Source organism: Ursus americanus, chromosome X (assembly GCF_024610735.1).
Source record: "Ursus americanus isolate L20-20 chromosome X, mUrsAme1.1.p, whole genome shotgun sequence".
In the NCBI taxonomy this organism is placed as follows: Eukaryota; Metazoa; Chordata; class Mammalia; order Carnivora; family Ursidae; genus Ursus; species Ursus americanus.
In genome coordinates, this window is record NC_142164.1 from 45,602,141 (window position 1) to 45,621,436 (window position 19,296).

The following is a 19,296-nucleotide window of genomic DNA, read 5'->3' on the forward strand; positions in this document are numbered from 1 at the left end:
TGAAGTTGAGCAAGAAGGGGCTAGAGTTAAATGATACTAGAAGGTGTGACAGATTGGTAGACAGAAATTTTGAAACTAGAACTGGCTGGGTCATCAAGGTTAACATTACCCTCTGACCACTGCTATTACTCTCTTCTTTGCCCCTTTTCTCTTTCCCAAGCAAAGTACTGGAGGATCGGAAACTAGGCCTTACCCTTCCTTTAAGAAAATGGCATACTGCTAGTTCCTTGTGGTTTCAGATGGGAAAAAAATCCCATATGATTCCTCAGCTTGGAGATTTCCTATGATGCCTGTTTTTGTGAATGATATTTATGGATCTCCCTTTCCAGACAATTGCCTTGGAAAGTTATGTAACCAGACACTGATCTGAAGAGAAGCCAGGCCTGAAGGTTATAAAGTATTGAATTTGTCCAAAGTTCAGTTCTTGTTTACAGGAGGAGAGCCTGGGACCCTTTTTGCTAGGTTAGCTTTCTCCTTTGCTGAGTCTGAGCACTTGGAATATATTAGTGCTGGCCTGCTGTGACTCACTGCCTGTCCAGCAGCTTAACAGATGCTTGAGCAAGACCACAATATGTCTCTCAGATAATTAAACATTGGGGCTACACACAAAAGGACAAGTTTTTATGCATCATTTATGGGGACATTATATCATCAGTCCCTCATTTCTTCTTTCTCAATACAGCATAGTAAACTCTGGTATTTGAGAATCTTTATGCTTTGCTCTTTCCCATTCCCCAAACCTGATAGAATGCAAGTTTCCATCATTGTCATCCGTGTTAGACAGATCTGCTCCATTTCAGTCGCAGGAAACATTCTTAGCAAACACTTACCCAGTGTGTTCAGCAGCAATCAGGCCATTGGTGATGATGTAGAAGTTTATTAGAACATGAAGAGAAGAATTACCTACAAGTAATTCTGGAGTGCTGGCTACTAGGAGCCAAATGCCTCATAGGCAGAAATTCATTGAATAGCATGCATTTATTATATGTTGGCTGCCAGAAGTTTAAGCACTTGAGCTCAAACTTGCCATTAGACCCTCCCCAGCATGCGGGCCACCCACCAGTTGCAAGGCATGATGACACGACAGATTACCCGCCCTCCTTGGTAGCAGTATGGATACGGGTAGTAACCTAGCAAAGGTTCACAGACGCGGCGGCAGTAGCGGTTGCCTCGACGGCAGTAAATACAACAATAACCTCTCTCATCCAGCATGGGGTCAAATTCTATTCCATTTTCAGTCTGAAAGAAGAATAAACCGGGGTTGGAGGGGAAGTTCACCAAGAAGAGGCCCACCAAGCAGGGAAGGACTACAAGACTACAGGAGTTGGGGACTGGTAAGAAGTTAAATTCCTTAGTCTAATCAAGATTGATCAAGATTGATTATGAATGAGCCTCCTAGGGATTCCAAGTTTCTTAAATATTTTTTGTTAAAACAATGATCATTCTCCTTTTAATGACTTTGATCTAAGGGGTAGTGAGGTTTTTGAGGGCTCTTTGCTATCCCTCTAACAAGAGTAACATGACTGTAACTTACATAGTCATTTATTGGAAGTTCTTCCTCACTTGCTTGTCTGGCATGGCGGGTCTTTTCCACCTTCACTTGAGGGACCACCCACTGCTCGTTTTGTTCAATGCCTTTTTTTTCATTGGTAGGAAAGTGGAGATCTTCACCATCCTCCTCAAAGTCTTGTAACTCTGAAACTAAGGTAACAAACACAAAGTTGTGATTCACCTGCTTTGCAAATGGTTCCTGAAAGAAGTGCTTGGGGTTATGGTGTTGGGAATACAGATTTTCATTGTGTCTTCTCACTGCCATCATTTAGGCAAGCATGAACCCCTCCTACAGCTACAATTTTAAAGAGCTTTCCCAAAACAAATCTGACTATTCCAATGTACAAAGACCTACTCTTTGCTCATTTAGTATCAAACACTTACTGCTTTGCCTTACTAGCATCCTAATTTTAAAAATGGGGACAGTGGGGTGGGGGAGTGGCTGGGTGACTCAGTTGGCTGGGCCTCGGACTCTTTGTTCTGGCTGGGATCATGATCTCATGATCTTGGGATCAAGTCTTGTGTGGGACTCCATGCTGGGTGTGGAGTCTACTTGGGATTCTCTCTCTCTCTGCCTCCCCCTGCTCACATGTTCAGTCTCTCTCTCTCTCTTAAATAAATAAATAAAATCTTTTTTAAAAAATGAGGACAGGAGACTTAGGTGTCTCCCACAATGATTTTACCTATGATAGGCCCTCAGTAAATATTTTTTGGTTGCTGGATTTGTTTCGGTGCCCTCTGTCTTCCTCCCTTTCCCCCTCTCTTTCCTGTCTTAAATTTTAAAAAAACCAACTTTCTATTTAGAAATAATCTTACATTTACAGAAGACTTGCAAAGGTAGTGCAGAGTTCCTATATACTCTTTATGTAGTTTCCCCTAATATTAGCATCTCAAATAGTCATGGTACAATTATGAAAACTAAGAAATTAACATTGGTACAATACTATTGGTATTATAATACTATTAAGTAAACTATAGACTTTATTCAGATTTCATCATTATTTCCACTAATGTCTTTTAGAAGAAGAACCTGAAGCAGAAGTTCTAGCATCCAGTCCAGAATATCACATTGTATTTTGTCACCTGTTTTTTTTTAAGCTGCCAAAGAGTACCAGTAGATGCCTGCATTGGTTAGAGTGGCCTCTCTTGAGTCATATAGTAATCTATGCTGTCTAGAATGAGGGAGGCAAGACTGTCTGTTAGCTGGACAAAATAAGACATCCAGAGACCTTTGCTTTCCTTATGAACTGACTGGAAGTTGACAGCTGGACTCTTCTACTCAAGAGCTGTAGCTCTCAATTACTTTTATAGTGATTCCTAAAACAGCCACAAAGAAATTTGTATTATCGTGATTGTCCTGTCTTCTCAGGGGGGAATGCCACCAATTGACACACAGAATCATTCTTGAGACAACAGTACACTGTTTTGGCTTTCTCTCCTCTGTTTTTGGGTTGGGTACATAGTGGTTTGAGGAATAGCTTAGTATCCTGACTGCAATGAATATAGATGTGCAAAGAAAGATTAGTTTTTGCTATCACTAGTCACATTAGGGTGGCATTACCTTTGCTGGGATATTTAAAAGGCTTGTCAGCATTAATTTATCTGATATATAACTTGGCTGTGAAAAATTCCTTCCTCCCTTGGCAGTCAGCATATACAGTTTCATCTAACAAGATATAAGCTGATCATTTGTTTTCTTAGAAATGTAGTCTCTAAATGATGAGAATATTAACCAGTTATTGACTTTAGAAAGAGGAGGAGAAAGAGGAGGAGAAGAAGGCATACCTGCTATTAGAGTGGGATTGATCCAATACATGGTGACATTGTCACAAATTTCCAGAATTTTGGAATTTTTCAGAAAGTCTCGGTTTTCAATTGGTTTTTCTGCTGGGACCCAAATCACAGACTGTTCGAAAAAAGTTGTGGTAATTTCTTCATTCTGAGAGAAGTAAGTTCAAGGTAGGGATAGGCAGAGAAATTAATAAAATGAGTGAGACATTATGGGATCCTGGAAAACACTCTATTTTGAGTCTGAATAACAATTCCAATCCCAGGGCTGCCAGTCAACTAGCTCTGTTATGTGCATGCAGTAGGTGTCCTTGGGATAGTTAACAACTGATCCCTCTCTGCGATCTAACAGTAAGGCTGCTTTCTGTAACAGGAGTTTTCTCTGCTACCATTTCACTCACAGCTAGGAAGGCTATCCATCATTTTCTGGGCCTCCCACTGGGCCATGTATGTTTTAATTGGGCTTCTGGAACCTTGAGTGATTTATATTTGTTTTCGCTCTTTTAAATGGATGTTGTGAGTGCCTGCCATGTTTTAGGCTTGCAACTAAGATTGCAAACAGGATTTGATCTCAAGCTGAAAAGACTCCTATAATCCAAGCTGGTGAGATCAATTAAATAGCAACCAAACCTAATATTTGAGTTTGACAAGATTTGCCTGTTAATGGTGGCTAGTTGTAGTACAAAAGATGTCTTTCTGTCTTAAAGTCAAGTCTCCAGCTTGTGACTTCACTGGCCTTACCACTATTTTACTCCTTTCATTCTAGATGTTTACAGTTTGTCTCACAGTATTTTTTTCTTATATTATCAAGAACATTGCCTTCTCTTCGGTTTCTTGTACTGGAAGTAGTTATCTTGTATACCTACTTCTTACTCACTTGTCTTTTGGGTCTTGACATTTCTCTCTACTCCTAATAAGGCTTTTACTTTTCTTTTTGGTTTCTTTCTAGCTTTATGATTTCAGGGTTTTTGTTTGTTTTTTGAAATCTGGCTTTGTACAATTTTCCCCCTAGTCATTTAAAAGTCTTAGCTCCCTTGCCCTTGAGTCTGTTAAGACCTTGGGATGCATTGAAAGGGACTGTAGAAAAAATGAGGTTGGTATGCTGACTAGCTTTGTTAGCAAACTCAGGGCTATTTATATAACTGCTCTGCATGTTTAGCATGCGCAAACCATAGATACAGTGGTGAAAAGTACAGAATAAGAGGGGTTTTGTCATCTAGAACCACAAACCTATTTCATAAAAAAAGTCTGTAGCCTGAATAGATATATGGATTTTCTTGAAGATAAAGTAATCTCACTGTCACGAGACAAATACTTACGTTATTTAAAAGATATGGCAAAATTAATTGAAGCATAAACTAGGGCCCAAAAGAGACATTATGGGCCTTTGCCTTTATCATTTTCAGAAAAATTAATCTTGTTTTAGTTCAGGGCTTCATTGCTGGCTGGCGCTACTCAAATATTTACATTATTTTCTGTAAAAAGCAGCATATAGTATCTTTTTATCCTATTGATTCTCTTTTCATCTTACCCTTGCCTCTTACAATAATTTCTAATATCCTGGAAGTTGTTCTGTTCTTTAGATGCATTGAATTTATGCTTATTTTTTAAAAATCTCCAAAATTTTTCACTACCATAGGCCTTGAGAGCACAGCATCATTTTTGGGAAAGCTTCTTCTTTTTCTTGGAAATTCTAGCAACAAGTGTCTGTAATTTTTCTGGCCATAAGAAGACCAGTGGCATGTCTGGGAGAGCCGGTGATAGCTCTGAGACTTGGGCAAAGAAAATCATAGGGCACCTGGGTGGCTCAGATGGTTGGGCGTCTGCCTTTGGCTCAGGTCATGATCCCAGAGTCCCAGGGATCGAGTCCCGCATCGGGCTCCGTGCTGGGCGAGGAGCCTGCTACTCCTTCTGCCTGCTGTTCCCCCTGCTTGTGCGCTCTTTCTTTCTCTCTCGCTCTCGCTCTCTCTAATAAATAAATAAAATCTTTAAAAAAAAAAGAAAAGGATAAAGTGCTCCCTTATCCCACTTTACTCCCGACCCCCAAAATAAGAAAAGCAAAAGCAAAAGATGAATGGGTAGGCAAGAATAAAGTGGGAAGAGCTATAGGAAAATAGTGAAAAAGAATGGAGGAGAGAGAGAAGAAAGGAGTCTTTATGTATATATAGAGGCCACTGTGGCATTGCCATAATTTCATTTTAGATTTGCCAGTTAAACACTAAGACAAAACCAAACAAACCAAACAAATATTTGTTTCTTCCTGGCTACAGTGAGAATATGCTGCCACAATATGGCCTTAGCTAAGGTTCCCCTTATTGCTTCACTGATAGCAACATACAGACAGAATATCGGGGAATCATTAAGAGCTTCAAGGGCTTTAGTGATGGCTGTGTTTTGGGCCATAATCGTCCATCTCCCACAAGGGTTTCGGGGGCCAGTTAGTGATTGCACCAGTATCTTAGGTTACCTTACCATGGCCTGGCAATATGTTTTCAGAGAATTTGTATTACACTGTAGTTCTCACCTTCTTTGCTTTTGCCTTTCCAGGTGAGGTTAAATGTGGATTATTCCATTAGCAGCCCAGCATACAATGGTAAGGTGAATGAACTGAAAATTTTAAAATAAGTGAATGCCACAGTATGATAAAAGTGTCAAGGATCTCAGGTAGCATTGGGACTTTTATTTTTTAAGACTTTAAGCAGGATTGTTTTTGTTCCTCTGACTTACCCCTTTTTACTAGAAATCTTTGGTTTGGAAGCAAATGTACGTAATGTTAATGACTACTCAAGTATAAAAATATAGTGTTGCACCTAACAGCATTAACTATAGTTTTTTGAAAGGCCCAAGTTCAAGATCCCAATCTTCTCCTCATTGTGTCCTTGGGCAAGTTACTTTTTGGTTCTGAACCCAGTTTCCTCATGGGAAAATGGGGATAATGATAGGACCTACCTATAGGGTCATTATGAGAATCAAATGAGGGTAAAGCATTTAGTACAATATCTGGCACATAGCTGACATCCAATAAATGATGGCTTTTCCTACCACTGTTAATATTCTTACATACCTCATCTATTTCCTCCTCTGGTTCAGAAAATTCAGGAATCACTTTAATCTGAGTTTTGATGAAGCATTTTTGAAGACCTACAAAGTAGATGCCAGTGTAACCCTATAGACAGACAAAAAAAAAAAACACACAAAACTTCCTGAAATAGCCAAAGTTAATGAGTTCCCTGATCTGTTAAGGCCCCAGTATGGCAAAATCTGAATTCAAAAGAAAGCTTTGTCTTATAAATTAAGTGGAGGCTAAAGGTTATTTTTAACTTGACTAAAATGTTCTAATATTTTAAGTGGGAACCCTTGGGAGGAGGAAATTCCAACTTACATTTTTAAAGTCATGTACTTCCAATGTTTCATCAGTGCCATTTCCACTTCTGAATATTTCAGTTCTGGTCACAGGATCAATTTCCATGTAAATCTTCTTCTTCTCTCCATTGCTGTAGAAAGTGTGCTCCATGTCATATGTCTGGAATAACAGAGGAAAACAAGCTCTAAGATCCTCAGTGTGTCCCTTCATAAGACACTTTAACTGGGTAATATCTGGGACATATTCTCTTTCTGGAGCCTTTGTGGTGAGGTGCCATCTCAACAGCTTACCATTGGGATTTCTCTGAGACTCAAGATTAAAGTGAGGTGCTTTTTGGCACTGGAGCTGATATGGGGATCCTTTAGAGCCAGCATTTTGTATTCAACCCAAGTTGCTGAACTAATCACTAAAATTCCAACAGTTTTCTTGGCAGCCTTGACTAAATAGCAAATGATATTTTTGCAAACCAGCCTGTAAAGTATTTTCCCCTTATGTCAAGTAGAGAAATCACATGAAACTGATGCTGCTTCTTTAAGTTACCACTTCCTTTCCAAGTGCTCACCCCCCCCCCTTGAAATTCACTGGGGCTGAGAAAGAGATTTGAACACATTTAGAATGCTTAGGTATTGCTCTTTATCTCCTTATCTACCCAGGGCTTTAATATTACCTCAATAGTCTTGGGTCTGTCTTTTTTAGAACCTGAAGACGATTCTCCTTGGCCAATATTAGGTGATAGTCTTACACTGAACTCAATTGCTTCCTTTTCCCCTTTCAACTCCAGGAAACATTTATTGCCTTCCCCTGACTTTCTCCTTTATGGGCTAATCAAACCCACTCAGTTTATTCCTGCGTTCTGTTTTCCAAACTTAAATCAGTTGGCTTCAAGTTCTCCTGTATATAGAATTCAACAACGGTGTCAAGTGCCCTGCACTAAGTAATATGGTATCTTCCAAGAATAGTGCCTTGGAAAGCTTCTTATCAGGTCATACTTGAGTGGTGGCAGCCAAATCCCAGACTCTCTCTGGCCCTCTAAAAGTGACAATTTCTTCTTAGGACCAAGAGGACCAGGCCTATCAAGTGTCCCAGTTTAGGAGTAAGCCCATTACCTATAACTGATGACACATTTGTAGCTAGAAACAAACAACAAACCTAAATTAATTCACTACCTGTCACAAAACAAGCCAGACCTGATGGGGCCATGTGGAAATCTGTCTTATCTCTGTTGTTAGGATGCCTTCTGCTATCATACGCATTTTCATACTCATTTTTCCTTAGCAAAAAAATTTGGTAAACTAAAATCCCCCTAAAACCAGTCATCTATAAAGCCAAGGTGGCCTTCTAATGATATGGTTCCCAGTGACAGCCTTTTAGAGCTTGTACTGGGTTGGGTTGCTTTTTAATGTCAGCCAGTGTCTGTGACTGAATATTAGTTTAACCTGGTCAAATTTTCCCCAACTCAAGTAGAGAAACAAGTTGGAAGGGTTTGTAGAAACAATGTTATTTCAGGTGTGAAAAGTCTATGTAGCTTCTGAACAGGAAGAGACAATGTCATTTACCTCCTTGTAGCCCTGCAGTGCCTTGGACAGGGTCAGTGCTTAAGTATTGAGTGTACTCAATTAAGTATTACGTATTCAACATAAGTTTTTCCCACCAATGACAAATTCTCGTCTTCATAAAGAGACATTTCGAACATTGGCAAGGTCTTTTAAGAGACATACATTAGAAGGGGAAGGAAAATGGTATTTACAACCTTCCGGCAACCGCAGAGTTAACTCAGGAAATCTGGCCTGGTTTGTGACAGGTAGCAAACAAATTCCTTTAGGCTTGTTATTTGCTTCTAGTTATAAATATGTCCTCAATTCCAGCTCTGCAGCCAGCTTGAAAAACTTCTACCTAGCAACAAATAGAACTCTCAGTCGGCCTGAGCTAAGTAGAGGACAGAGGCATCTACTTCAGATACGGTCTTGTCAGATCTCCCAACAGGAGGGAATTTCTTCAGAAATACTCTCCATTGTTGAGACAAATGTGGACACTACTAGTCATTGGGGGTGGGGTGGGGTGTTTGTTTCATCAGTAGCACAACTGATGGATTATTGCATGGAAAAATGAGGTTAGAGACTAGGGGATGTTGGAATGCTGCCTACCTGGGCAAAAGAAAAAATACAGGCTGTATTTTCAATTATTGGTAGAAGACTATGGAACCATACCGGTGACATTTAGAATTTCAGTGTACTTCTGTGGAATGAGTTTTCCTGCACTGTTGGCAATGCACTTCACTTGGACACCTTGCTAGATGAAAACTATTGGAAACTGTCAAGCTCAGCAGATCTTGATTACTTTCAACATTTCTTCAAAGAGTTTTTTTTTTTTGGTTTTTTGTTTGTTTTGTTTTTTGTTTTGGTGGGGGAGAAGGGGTCTAGTCTGATTGTATTCACTAGCCAGCTTATTGGCTTTTTTTTTAAAAACAATGATAGGTTGCTAAATGGAGTGAGCTCAGAATGACTTCATTTACTTGTGAATCCTGGATGAAGGGTGGGGGTGGAAAGCTATATATTCACCCAGATGGAATTCTACCATCAAAGGTGTCCTTTTGGAACAGACTGTCCTTGTCTAGGAAGATGATGCCGGTGGCCCACTTTGGACTGTTTGGGGATGGGTTTAAGCAAATCCAGACATACTGTCTCGCCCAGGTCCCTGTGGAGCACATTGCCTGGGTAATGGCTATGCAAGCTCCACTGGCCCATATGAAGACTGAGCTCATGACTTTGGCCTCAGTAATACTTTTCTCTCTACTAAGCTCACTGGCTCAGGGGCTAGGGGTCTTTCTGGAGATGAAGGAATAAATGTTTTTGTCCTTTCCAGGTACTAACTAAAGCAGAGACAGGAAGACTGGCCTGAGAGAGGTATGACTGGGCTCTCAGTAGGTCATCTCACACTGTCCCCCAACTCAGCTTTACTTCAAGAAGGAGAGAGCAAGGACAGAGGGTGTTGAGGAGTACACTTCTGTCAAATCGGCAAATAGGGGAAGTCAATCATTACTGTTTCTAGGGAACCTAGCTCATTTCATATCCTGTTCACTTTGTACCCTCCTAGTCCTTCTCCTTCTTCCCATCTCCTTCTATCCCTTTGTCTTCTGTCTAGACATGTAGGAATCGCATGGTGTGCCAGGTCCTTTATGTCAAAGAAGAAATCAATTTGACAAATGATTTCACACAAAGATGATAGTGATGGGTATTTGTCTTTTAAAAAATGAGTGCAATACTTAACTCAAAGGAAAGAAGTACTAATGATAGATTTTAAGCAGAATGACACCAGGAGTAAGAGATATTCTCGGGGCAAGGGCATCCTTCCAGCACCACTCAAATAGGTTTCTATTCTACTCAGATGTAGGGCTGGCCTTAACTGTAAGGACAAGAACACAGGGAAGCCTATGGAGTAGAATATGACTCAGAAATGAAATGAAATAGATATGTGATTAAGTTCAGGCAGTGAGAAATGTAAGAAGACCACACTGAGAAAACATGGAGCAAAAACAAACTCATTTCTCTTCCCCGCCCAGGAATTCTTTCCCCAATCCAGTTAAAGCCTCCACTTAGGTAGCAAATGAGCCCTAACATCCCCCTTTCACAATTTTCCGTTTCTTGCCTCAATTTGTGGCAATCTCTGAGATTAGAAAAAAAAAAGCTTTTTATAAAAAGTAATGTTGCCTGAGACCTCAGTGTGATGGATCTGTTTTGGGGGCAAGTACCTTTAGCCTTTCCTAAAAGGGATTTGAGGACATTTGGCTTAGGTTTGCTTCTTGAAGCCTGTGATTAATCTAACTGTTCTTCTCTCCACCTTCATCCTTTACTGTCTGTTTATGAGGTACACTCTCCAAAGGTGAAATACATGCTCAGAATAGCTGGCTAGCAGGTGTTAGGCTGGAAGGAAGGGAAGGGAATGCATTGTACCATTTTATTACCAACCTAGCCTGTGGGAATTAAAGGGCCTCTGGGTATTTCTTTACCAACACAGAGCAGACAGATTGTTTCTTATGCAAAGTTGGACTTCTGCATCTTCAATCACCAGTTCTCAGCCCTGAAAAAAATTGGCATAAGCAGCACAGACATTCCTCTTTTTCAACAAGAAAAAAACCATTTCTTTCATCTATAGGCTCAAGCTGGCTGAGATGTTTTCCCATAGCCACTGTCCCCACCACCTCTTATTCTTAAATGCAACGTAAGAATAGTAGAAAGAATCCTTAGACCATGTTTTAGTCTTAGCTGCAACTCTGCCACTTGAAAGCTGTGTGACCTTGGACAAGTCACCAAGTTTCTCTGGAGTTTCAGTTCCCATCTTTATCTCCCATGCCTTGCCAGATGCAATGCTGAGTAGTTGACAAAATTTGTTCTGCTCAGATTTGGGCTAACACCTGTTAGGTGGATGATCGGACTGTTACTACCTGTTGATCACCTGGGCTGCTTTCCTTATACAGCCCCAATCCCACTCTCAGTCTCTAAAAGACAGCTCCCTTTGAGGACCCAGGTTTTCCTTGCTGGTGCCATGTAAGTTGCTCAGCAAATGCTGCTTTAGGAGAATAAAGGGACTGAACAATATTGTGCCCACAGTAGCCAGAGTCCTGGTACACATAATTGGTACTGCCTCTTAATAGCTCAGAGCAAGAGCTGGCCAGGTGAGAGTTGCTGTTTGTATGAGGGTGGACTTTGCTCCTGCAATGGTTTGGGAGGAAAATAAAATGAAGAGAAGTCTTTTTGAAAATGCCGATGTGGCACCATCTGGTGAAGCTCAGTCCCTCTGTTAAAGAGATTTCAGCTACAACTCCAACTTTTTCCTTGAGGGTATGAATGCTTCCCCAGATCCACATTTTCCCCGCCAAACTGTTGTGTAGGAAAGCCCAGGGAATTCAGGAAGAGTTGTAGCAATTGTGTGCTTAGAAGAGGAGTAGAAGAAGAAGAAAGTGGGTTTCTGGCCAATGCTAGCATTAGAGAAACAGGCACAGGAATGCTGGATCCAGACTTAACAAAGAAGTGTTTTTTCCAAGCAAAGGATTTTCAGCCTACAATGATAATTGGGCTTGCAATCCTGGGTGAGGCTGTCATAATGATTATTTGCAGTTGAGGTTGCGGGGAGAGGGTAGAAGGATGCCCACCTACCCGTACTACTTCTCTTCTCATCGTAGGAGTTATGAGGACACTCCCAGTAGTCTGTTGATTGCTGTGTGGGCCTTAGGGCTTACGGTTTCTAAAGAGCCCTAAAGTCACCAGGCAGTTCCTGGATATGGCAGGAAGGGCAAAATTTCATTTATTTAATTTATCATCCTTCTGCCTCATTCTTCAAAGGATCGGGGGGGGGGACAGGTTATAAGGTCTGTGCTGCATCTATAAATTGTTGGCTTAAAGGCTGGGGTTTTTATGACTTGTTTCCTCCATGTTGGATTAATTAGCTGGGGAGTTGGCTTCTAATTGTTTCAAGTTAAATGTGTAATGCAGGGAGGTTTGAGGAAGAATGTTCCTCTAGGGAACTAGCTTCAGAAATCCCTGAGCAGTCACTGCCTGAAAGTGGAGCCTCATTGTGATGCATTCTCAAAATCTCTGGGACTGAATAGGTCCTTTCTACTTGGTTGAGAAAGCTGAATACAGAGTTTGATGGTCTGGCTTTCATTCAGCTCAAGTGGCTCCTATACGTGATTGTGGGTTAGGGGTCTGCAACCTGTAAGGGAGTGCAGCAGCTACTCCAGAGTTAATTCCTTTTGTTTCACTTCATTTTGATGCCTTTCTGTTTCTGGAGTGTGTGTGTGTGTGTGTGTGTGTGTGTGTGTGTGCGCACGCATGCGCATGTGCACGTGTACTCATGCCTGAGGTGAAGAGAAGGAATCAAGCATGGCTTACTCCCACTTTGGGATCAAGAATCTGGATCTTTTGTACACACCAAGGTGGGAGGTAATGGAAGGAGAGGAGTGACTTATTGGAATGGAACTGTCAACACCAGATGTAAGACATTAAGTAAATACTGTTTATTTTAAACAGATGTCAAAAAACAAAATAAAAAGGAGATATGATGGAGGCTAGAGGAGCAAACACTAAGAGCTTGGAGGAAGCCCCAGGAAAGCAAACAAATCACTCCATCCATAAGCACAATAGCATCAACAATTCTGTCCACCAAGGGCCCCACGGTCCCCACAGGTCCCTTAGGCTTGTAAAGGAAAGTCCAGAAGACCCTGGATTTTAATCTGCTGTTATTTCTTGCTAGGCCATACTCTTAAGGGTAGAGTCTTTAATTTGTGCAAGATGCCTGGATCCTTTTCCTTTGCAAATCTTCTTCCAAGACTAATCTGACTACTTTTCTCTTCCCAGGATTCATAAGTCAGCTCCAAGGCAGGCATATTGGCAGTCTTAGCCATTGGAAACATAGATGGTCTCTTGGGCTCTTTGGGAATTGAAGGTAGTGGTAGACTGAGGAAAGCATTCACATCTCCAGCTGGTTCCTTAGTTTGCAACGGACCCAGTCTGGTCTTGTGGTGAAGGCCAGGACTTAAATATCAAAGACAATAAATTGCAACTCCCCAGTTCAAATGGAGAGCAAATAACCTTTGTTCATGGTGGAAAAAGTTGACCTAGGAGACACCTATCATCTTTTACCAGATTACTTTGCAATAATTTTGTTCATTTCTGATCCCTTTGCTGAAAAGCACATCCCAAGATGGATTAATTCATGAAAGATTTAATTCTTGATAAACTTTATTTGGTGGCTTACCACACCTCTTCTGTGCATGCATTGACTAGATTTTACTTTTGGTTTGAGGAATCACAGAATTGTTCCTTATAATGCATTAAAAAGAGAACTGAAGTGAGAAGCAAAGATGATATAATATGGAAGTAGAGGGAACCATGGGCCCTATTTGGCAGGGTGAGTTTGGCACCTTGCAAGATAAAAGCAAGGTCCCACTTAGTCATTTGTAGTTGCACTGAGGCAAATAACATTGGAAGTTTAGAAAAACACATAAACTCTTTCAAAATAGCATTTGCAGTACCAACAGTTACAATAAAACAAGAAAGGCCATCTGGTCCCATGTTTAGTCAGGCTTGTACCGGTGGTCAAAAGGGCTAGCTACCTACCACACTCAGTTAAGTATATTATGGCAGAGGAGAAAGAAAGGGTTTATTGTCCTCTAACTCACCTATAATTGTCTAAAGGATCCAATATTCAATTTGTGGAGCAGCACATCACCTAGGGAATTAGCTAAGTGGTAGCAGAATTGGATCGGAATGCATCTTGGCACGTATATTCATTTGCTGTTTCCTTCCTGATCTCTATTTCTTTGCCCACCTTGATAGCTTGAATATAGGTGACTTCTCTAGAACGATATGTGAACAGAAAGTAGTTCAGAAGCAGGGCACAGTGCAAGAGATGAGAGAGAGAGAAGGAGGGAGAGAGAGAGAGAATGAGAAAAATGGCTAACTATAGGCATTGGGTGATGCCTGAAATCCTTTCTGGAACAAGGTATAAATAAAAAGGTAAACAAACAAGATGGGCTGCTTTGCTTTTCATTCTCCTTCCTATTTAAACTTGGTAAGATAGCCTCTGGGACTAAATGAAAGTGGGTGTGGCAATAGAGGTGAAGAATCCAAGGGTAGCTATGCCTTATGTTTCTGTTTTCTTTCGGACACTTGTCCATTTAATTTTCTATTTTCTCCCCCTGCCTCTCCTTTTTCATCAATCCGTGTTCTTTCCTCTCCACTCCTATCACTCCTTTGGCTCCCAGTAGTCCGTGCCAACCCATTTTCTTCTTGTCTCTCATTCTCCCTCCTTGATATATGCCTTTCTCTTCCTACATCTGTTATCAAATAAAAATGAGCATCTCATGATAACAAATTAATAGCAAAAGTAACAACAATCCATATACAGAAAGAAAAATGTGGCAAAGACAGAAAACTATCTACACACCTTGTAGCCTGTACATTTATTACTTCTCTCTTAAATGGAAATTGTTAACATAGAGGAACTATGATTTTCTTTGGGTCACATCTAAACTTGCCCATTGCGTGTGAGTCTGGGAGTAACAATAACATTAAGGTACACTAATATCAACTACAGTGGCCAGCTGGGTATACCAAATGATCCTAATACAGAAGCTTTCTGAGATACCTGTGATTAATGACTTGGTGTCCCTTGTTTCTACCCTGTGGCATTAGTATCTCAGCGGGTCAGTGACAATTGTGGCTGGTGAGGAGCCGAAATCTCCAGGTTTTGTTTGTTTGTTTTTGTTTTTAAAGTCATAAATACTTGTGAAGTCAGGTATGAGACTTGCTTCTTCTGAAAAGGAGTTTGCTGCCTGTCTTCAGAGCAGATGCATTAAGTTAGAAACATAATCCCTGAAAATCCTTTGCTGCCATTTCTGGTGATTTCTTCTTATGTGGTGATATAATTACTTTTCCATCAGTTTCTGCCCAGATAATTGAAAGAAAGATGAAAAGTATTTTTTCTTACAGTAAAAATTTTGCTTCTAGGAGGAGTCTTAACTTCTTAAAGCCAAGCATTATTAAAAAGGTGGGTAATTCTACTCCTAACATTACTAACTGAAATACAGAAAATATATTTTTCCCTTACCAAAATAATTAGGCAAATAAAAGAAAGCAAAATCTTGATTCAGTTTTTCATACCACCAGAAAATATATGCAAAAGGAACTTAATGATTTTCATTTCAGAGTAATACACATGTCAAGCACTAATTAAATTCAAACTCAAAACAAAAGCATTAGATATTAATGTGCATTTACTCACTTTTTTGGGTGTCTCCGGCCAGAAGTGCTTGCCCCCCCAAAACAGGACAATTAGTGTTAGGGCCAGGATACCAAGCACCAATCCACAAATCTTAAGTGATTTACATATCTTCTTGGATTTAAAAGCTTCTGCCTAAGCGAAGAACAGAGAGAATAAAACAATACACAATAACTCTTAAAATAGCAAGCCATAATTCAAAATCACCTTTGATTTCACTTTCTAATGTTCACATTGCGATACGATAAATCTGTGAAACCATGCTTCTGCTCAAAAGGGAAAAATATGAATCAACTTACATTTAGAATGTGACAGTCCTCACAGTTCTCTGGAGGATTCTTTGCCATGCTCTCAGTACACAGTACTCTTTTCCTGCTTTGAGAGGACTGAGAGACCACTGCTGAGGTGGAGTTGCAAGTGAGTCAGCTAACAGATGCCAGAGGAGAGGCTGAATTTATATGGCTCAAATATGTCATACCAGAGCCTGAGGGAGCCCAGGGGGCTCCTGTGCTGCGATTTGTTACATAGATATACCCATATATGTATATAACTTCTGTGCACAGAATTCCATCCAGAATAGCAAAGACAGAAGGTTATAATGAAAACTATTGTCCTGGGGGTTGGTTTGGAAAGGGACCAAGCCTAGGACACATTGAAATGATTTTTCACTATGAACTTAAAATATCAGTGGCAACACATGCTGCACACTCCAGAAATAAGCAAACAAAACAAAAAAGGAATGAAGTCCTGATTTCAATTCCATTTGTTTTAACAAATATTTATTGCAGGGGTATTAAATGTCAGGAACTGTATTTGGTGTTGGAGATTCAGAAATGAATAAGGTACTGCCTCCTCCATTATGATAAAGTTCTTTGAGGACTGAGGTCAGTATGTACTCAACTAATTATAAAATTAAAACAGGATTAAAAGATTAATGATAAATTTCTCTCTATCTCTTCATCCTAGCTCTCTGATTATTTTCTTTTCCTGAATTCTTATCCTCAGTCTGTTCTTTAACATTGGTATTCCTTATGGTTCTACCATTGATGATCTTCTAACTCTATATACACTTCTTAGATGATCTCACCCACTCCTATGGTTTAAAGTGTCAGCTGCATATCAATGATTTCTAAATCTGTATCTATAACCCCTTTCTATCTCCTGAATTTCAAAGCCATTTGAATATCTCTACCTGGATGTACCTCAGAAACCTCAAACTCAACATGTCCCACATAAAACTCTTCTTCTTTTGAAATCCCTTCTCCCAACCTACTCTCCTCCATATTCTTAGTCTTGGTTGGTGGTTATATTAGTTTTCTAGAGCTACCATAACAAAGTACCACAGATTTGGTGGCATAAACAACAGAAATTTATATTCTCACAGATCTGGAGGCTGGAAGTCCAAGATCAAGGTGTCAGCAGAGTTGCTTTCTCCTAAAATCTCTCTCCTTACTTTGTAGATGGTCTTCTTCATGTTCGCATGGCATTCTCTCTCTATGCATGTTTATGTCCTAATTTCTTCTTATGAGGACAACAGTCTTATTGGACTAGAGCCCATGCATATGACCTTATTTTTCCTTAATTACTTCTTTAAAAGCCCTATCTCCAAATACAGTTACATTCTAAGATAATGGGTATTAGGGCTTCAAAATATGAGTTTGGTAGGGCGAAAGGCACAATTCAGCCCATAATGGTGGAACCATCACCCACTCAGACTCCAAAACCAGAAACTGAGGTTTGTCTCTGACTCCCCTCTGTTCTTCACATTCCCTTGATCTAATCAGTCACCAAATATTATGGATTCTAAATTTTTACATTCTTCAAAGCCATTCTTTCTTCTTTATGTTGACCATTAAAGCTTAGTTTAGTTCTCTGAGAGGTCTCAAATCCAGGGTGCTCTCTAAGGGCTCTGGACCCATGTGTCTATTTAACCTGTTGGATCTCTTCACTTGGATATTTCGCAGGCACCTCTAATATCATATGTCTCAAACTGAATTAGTTATCTTTCCTTCCGAATATACTTTTCTTTCTGTATTATCTCCCTTATTAAATGACACGATGATTAGTCTTTAGAATAGAAATCTCCAAATGATCCTTAGTTTTTTCTTTCTTGTTCATCCCCATGCCTAATCAATTATTAAAACCAGTAAATTTTGCCTCTGAATTATCTCTCCAATTCTATTCTCTCCATCCTCAATTGCCACTGCCTTAGTTGAGGTTTTTGTAGTTACTTTCTGTTGCATTAAAATTCTAACTGGTTTCTTTGCCTTCAATCCATTGCCTTCAAGGTGATCTTTCTAAGATGCAACTCTGAGGATAATCTTTCCCTGCTTAAAATCCTTTCATGTCTATTCATTGTCTATAAAATCAAAGCTATTTATGGTGACATCACAGGCATTTCATGGTCTGGACTCTGCCTATCTTTCCTGCCTTGATTCTGGACAATTTCTTTCATAGAGATGGAGTCAACTGGGGTTCTCAACTGGGCAGGGCCATGGAGCATATACATGTGACTTCATCTACATCCTAATGTCTCAAAGAAAAATAATTTTCTAACTGTTGCAGGCATAATTATGCATGAAATTGTGTAATTTGTGCAATATAAGTCATGGTTCTATTTGCTTTGCAATTCTTTAATCAAGCTTAGAAAAAAAGAGAAAGTCATGAGAGTAGTCTCATGAAGAAATCTATGTTAACTATGTTAGATGATTTCCCCTTCCACAATGCTACACTATGCCTCCAATGCCTTCCTTATACTTTACCCTTTATTGATACTGAGCACCCTTTGATTTTTCACACTATAGGGCATTTGCACATGCTGTACTCTTTGCTTGGATTTCCCTTCCTTGTTTGTTCTTTGTATCTCACTCATACTTTAAATCTTGGACTTATTATACTGCATTATAGTTCACTTATAGGTATTTTTCTACCAAATAGACTTTGAGATCTTTAAAAACATGCCTTATTTGTTAAAAGTATTTAATAAATAAATAAATTTCAATTTATTCACTTTATTGTGACTTTCTCTTTATTGCAGTGATCTGGAACTGAACCCACAATATCTCTGAGGTATGGCTGTAGATTTGCAAGCCATTTGCCTGTGGATGGTATTCAAAGCTATGGGGGTTGATGACATAGTATAGAGAAAGAGTGCAGAATAGAAAGAGAAAAAGGCTCAAGACTAAGCCCCAGGGAATCTTCAGTTATTTATTTAAAAATGTACTTTTAGAATGGTTTTTGCATTTCTATAAAAGAGATACATACTCATTATAAAATATGCAAGCAATATAGAAAAGCACAAAAAAAGGGGGGGGAAATCCTTCCAAATCTGCATCAACCAAGAATAACCATTATTGGGCTTCAATTTCTTTATCTGAATAAAGAAGGACAAAAATAGTACCTATTTGTAAGATTGTTATAATAATTTAGTGAGATAACCCATTTAAAATGCTTATTCTGTTACTTGGAAGATAGTAAACACTTCATAAGCATTAGCTTCTAAGATTAATGAATGTTATTCTGGGCATCAATTTTATTATATAGGATTAATAAATGAATAGAAAGAATTAAATAGAAAATATACATGCTATTTTAAAAAGTATGAAATTTTAAAAATTGCTTGAATTGAACAAAAGAAAAAGAAATCAAAGTGAAAGGGATTGATACACTTCAGATAAATGTTTCTTCCCTCTCAAAAAATAGAAGTCTCTGAGAGATTATTTTAAAGTTAAGATCAAAGATTTGAAAAATATAAAGAGGTTGTAGTCATTACATAATTATTTCCATGTTTCACTATTTGATAGTGTTGACTGATT

General features: G+C 39.4%; 1 protein-coding gene across 2 annotated transcripts; it reads right to left on the bottom strand.

Annotated features, from left to right (window-relative positions):
* Positions 1–875: 875 nt before the first annotated feature.
* TNMD (tenomodulin) lies at positions 876–15,986 on the bottom strand. 2 transcript variants are annotated; one of them, XM_045805132.2, is made up of 7 exons: positions 15,781–15,971; positions 15,485–15,616; positions 6,722–6,862; positions 6,404–6,505; positions 3,337–3,490; positions 1,535–1,701; positions 876–1,239 (listed from the first exon to the last, which is right to left on the bottom strand). In XM_045805132.2, exons 1-7 carry the CDS (start codon positions 15,826–15,828, stop codon positions 1,030–1,032), a joined length of 954 nt encoding a protein of 317 aa, XP_045661088.1. In that variant the 5' UTR covers positions 15,829–15,971; the 3' UTR covers positions 876–1,029. The 2 variants fall into 2 exon arrangements, with proteins under 2 accessions (XP_045661088.1, XP_045661089.1); XM_045805133.2 differs by lacking the exon at positions 6,404–6,505 and having other exon boundaries at positions 15,781–15,986.
* Positions 15,987–19,296: the final 3,310 nt, after the last annotated feature.

Bases quoted from the DNA above. Each gene is read 5' to 3' on its own strand.
- TNMD (XM_045805132.2), bottom strand. From the start codon at position 15,828: ATGGCAAAGAATCCTCCAGAGAACTGTGAGGACTGTCACATTCTAAAT. The intron at 6,863-15,484 runs GTGAGTAAATGC...CTGTTATTCCAG, and splicing joins GGCCGGAGACACCCAAAAAA to ACATATGACATGGAGCACAC. The intron at 1,240-1,534 runs GTAAGTTACAGT...TTCTTCTTTCAG, and splicing joins AACTTCCAATAAATGACTAT to ACTGAAAATGGAATAGAATT.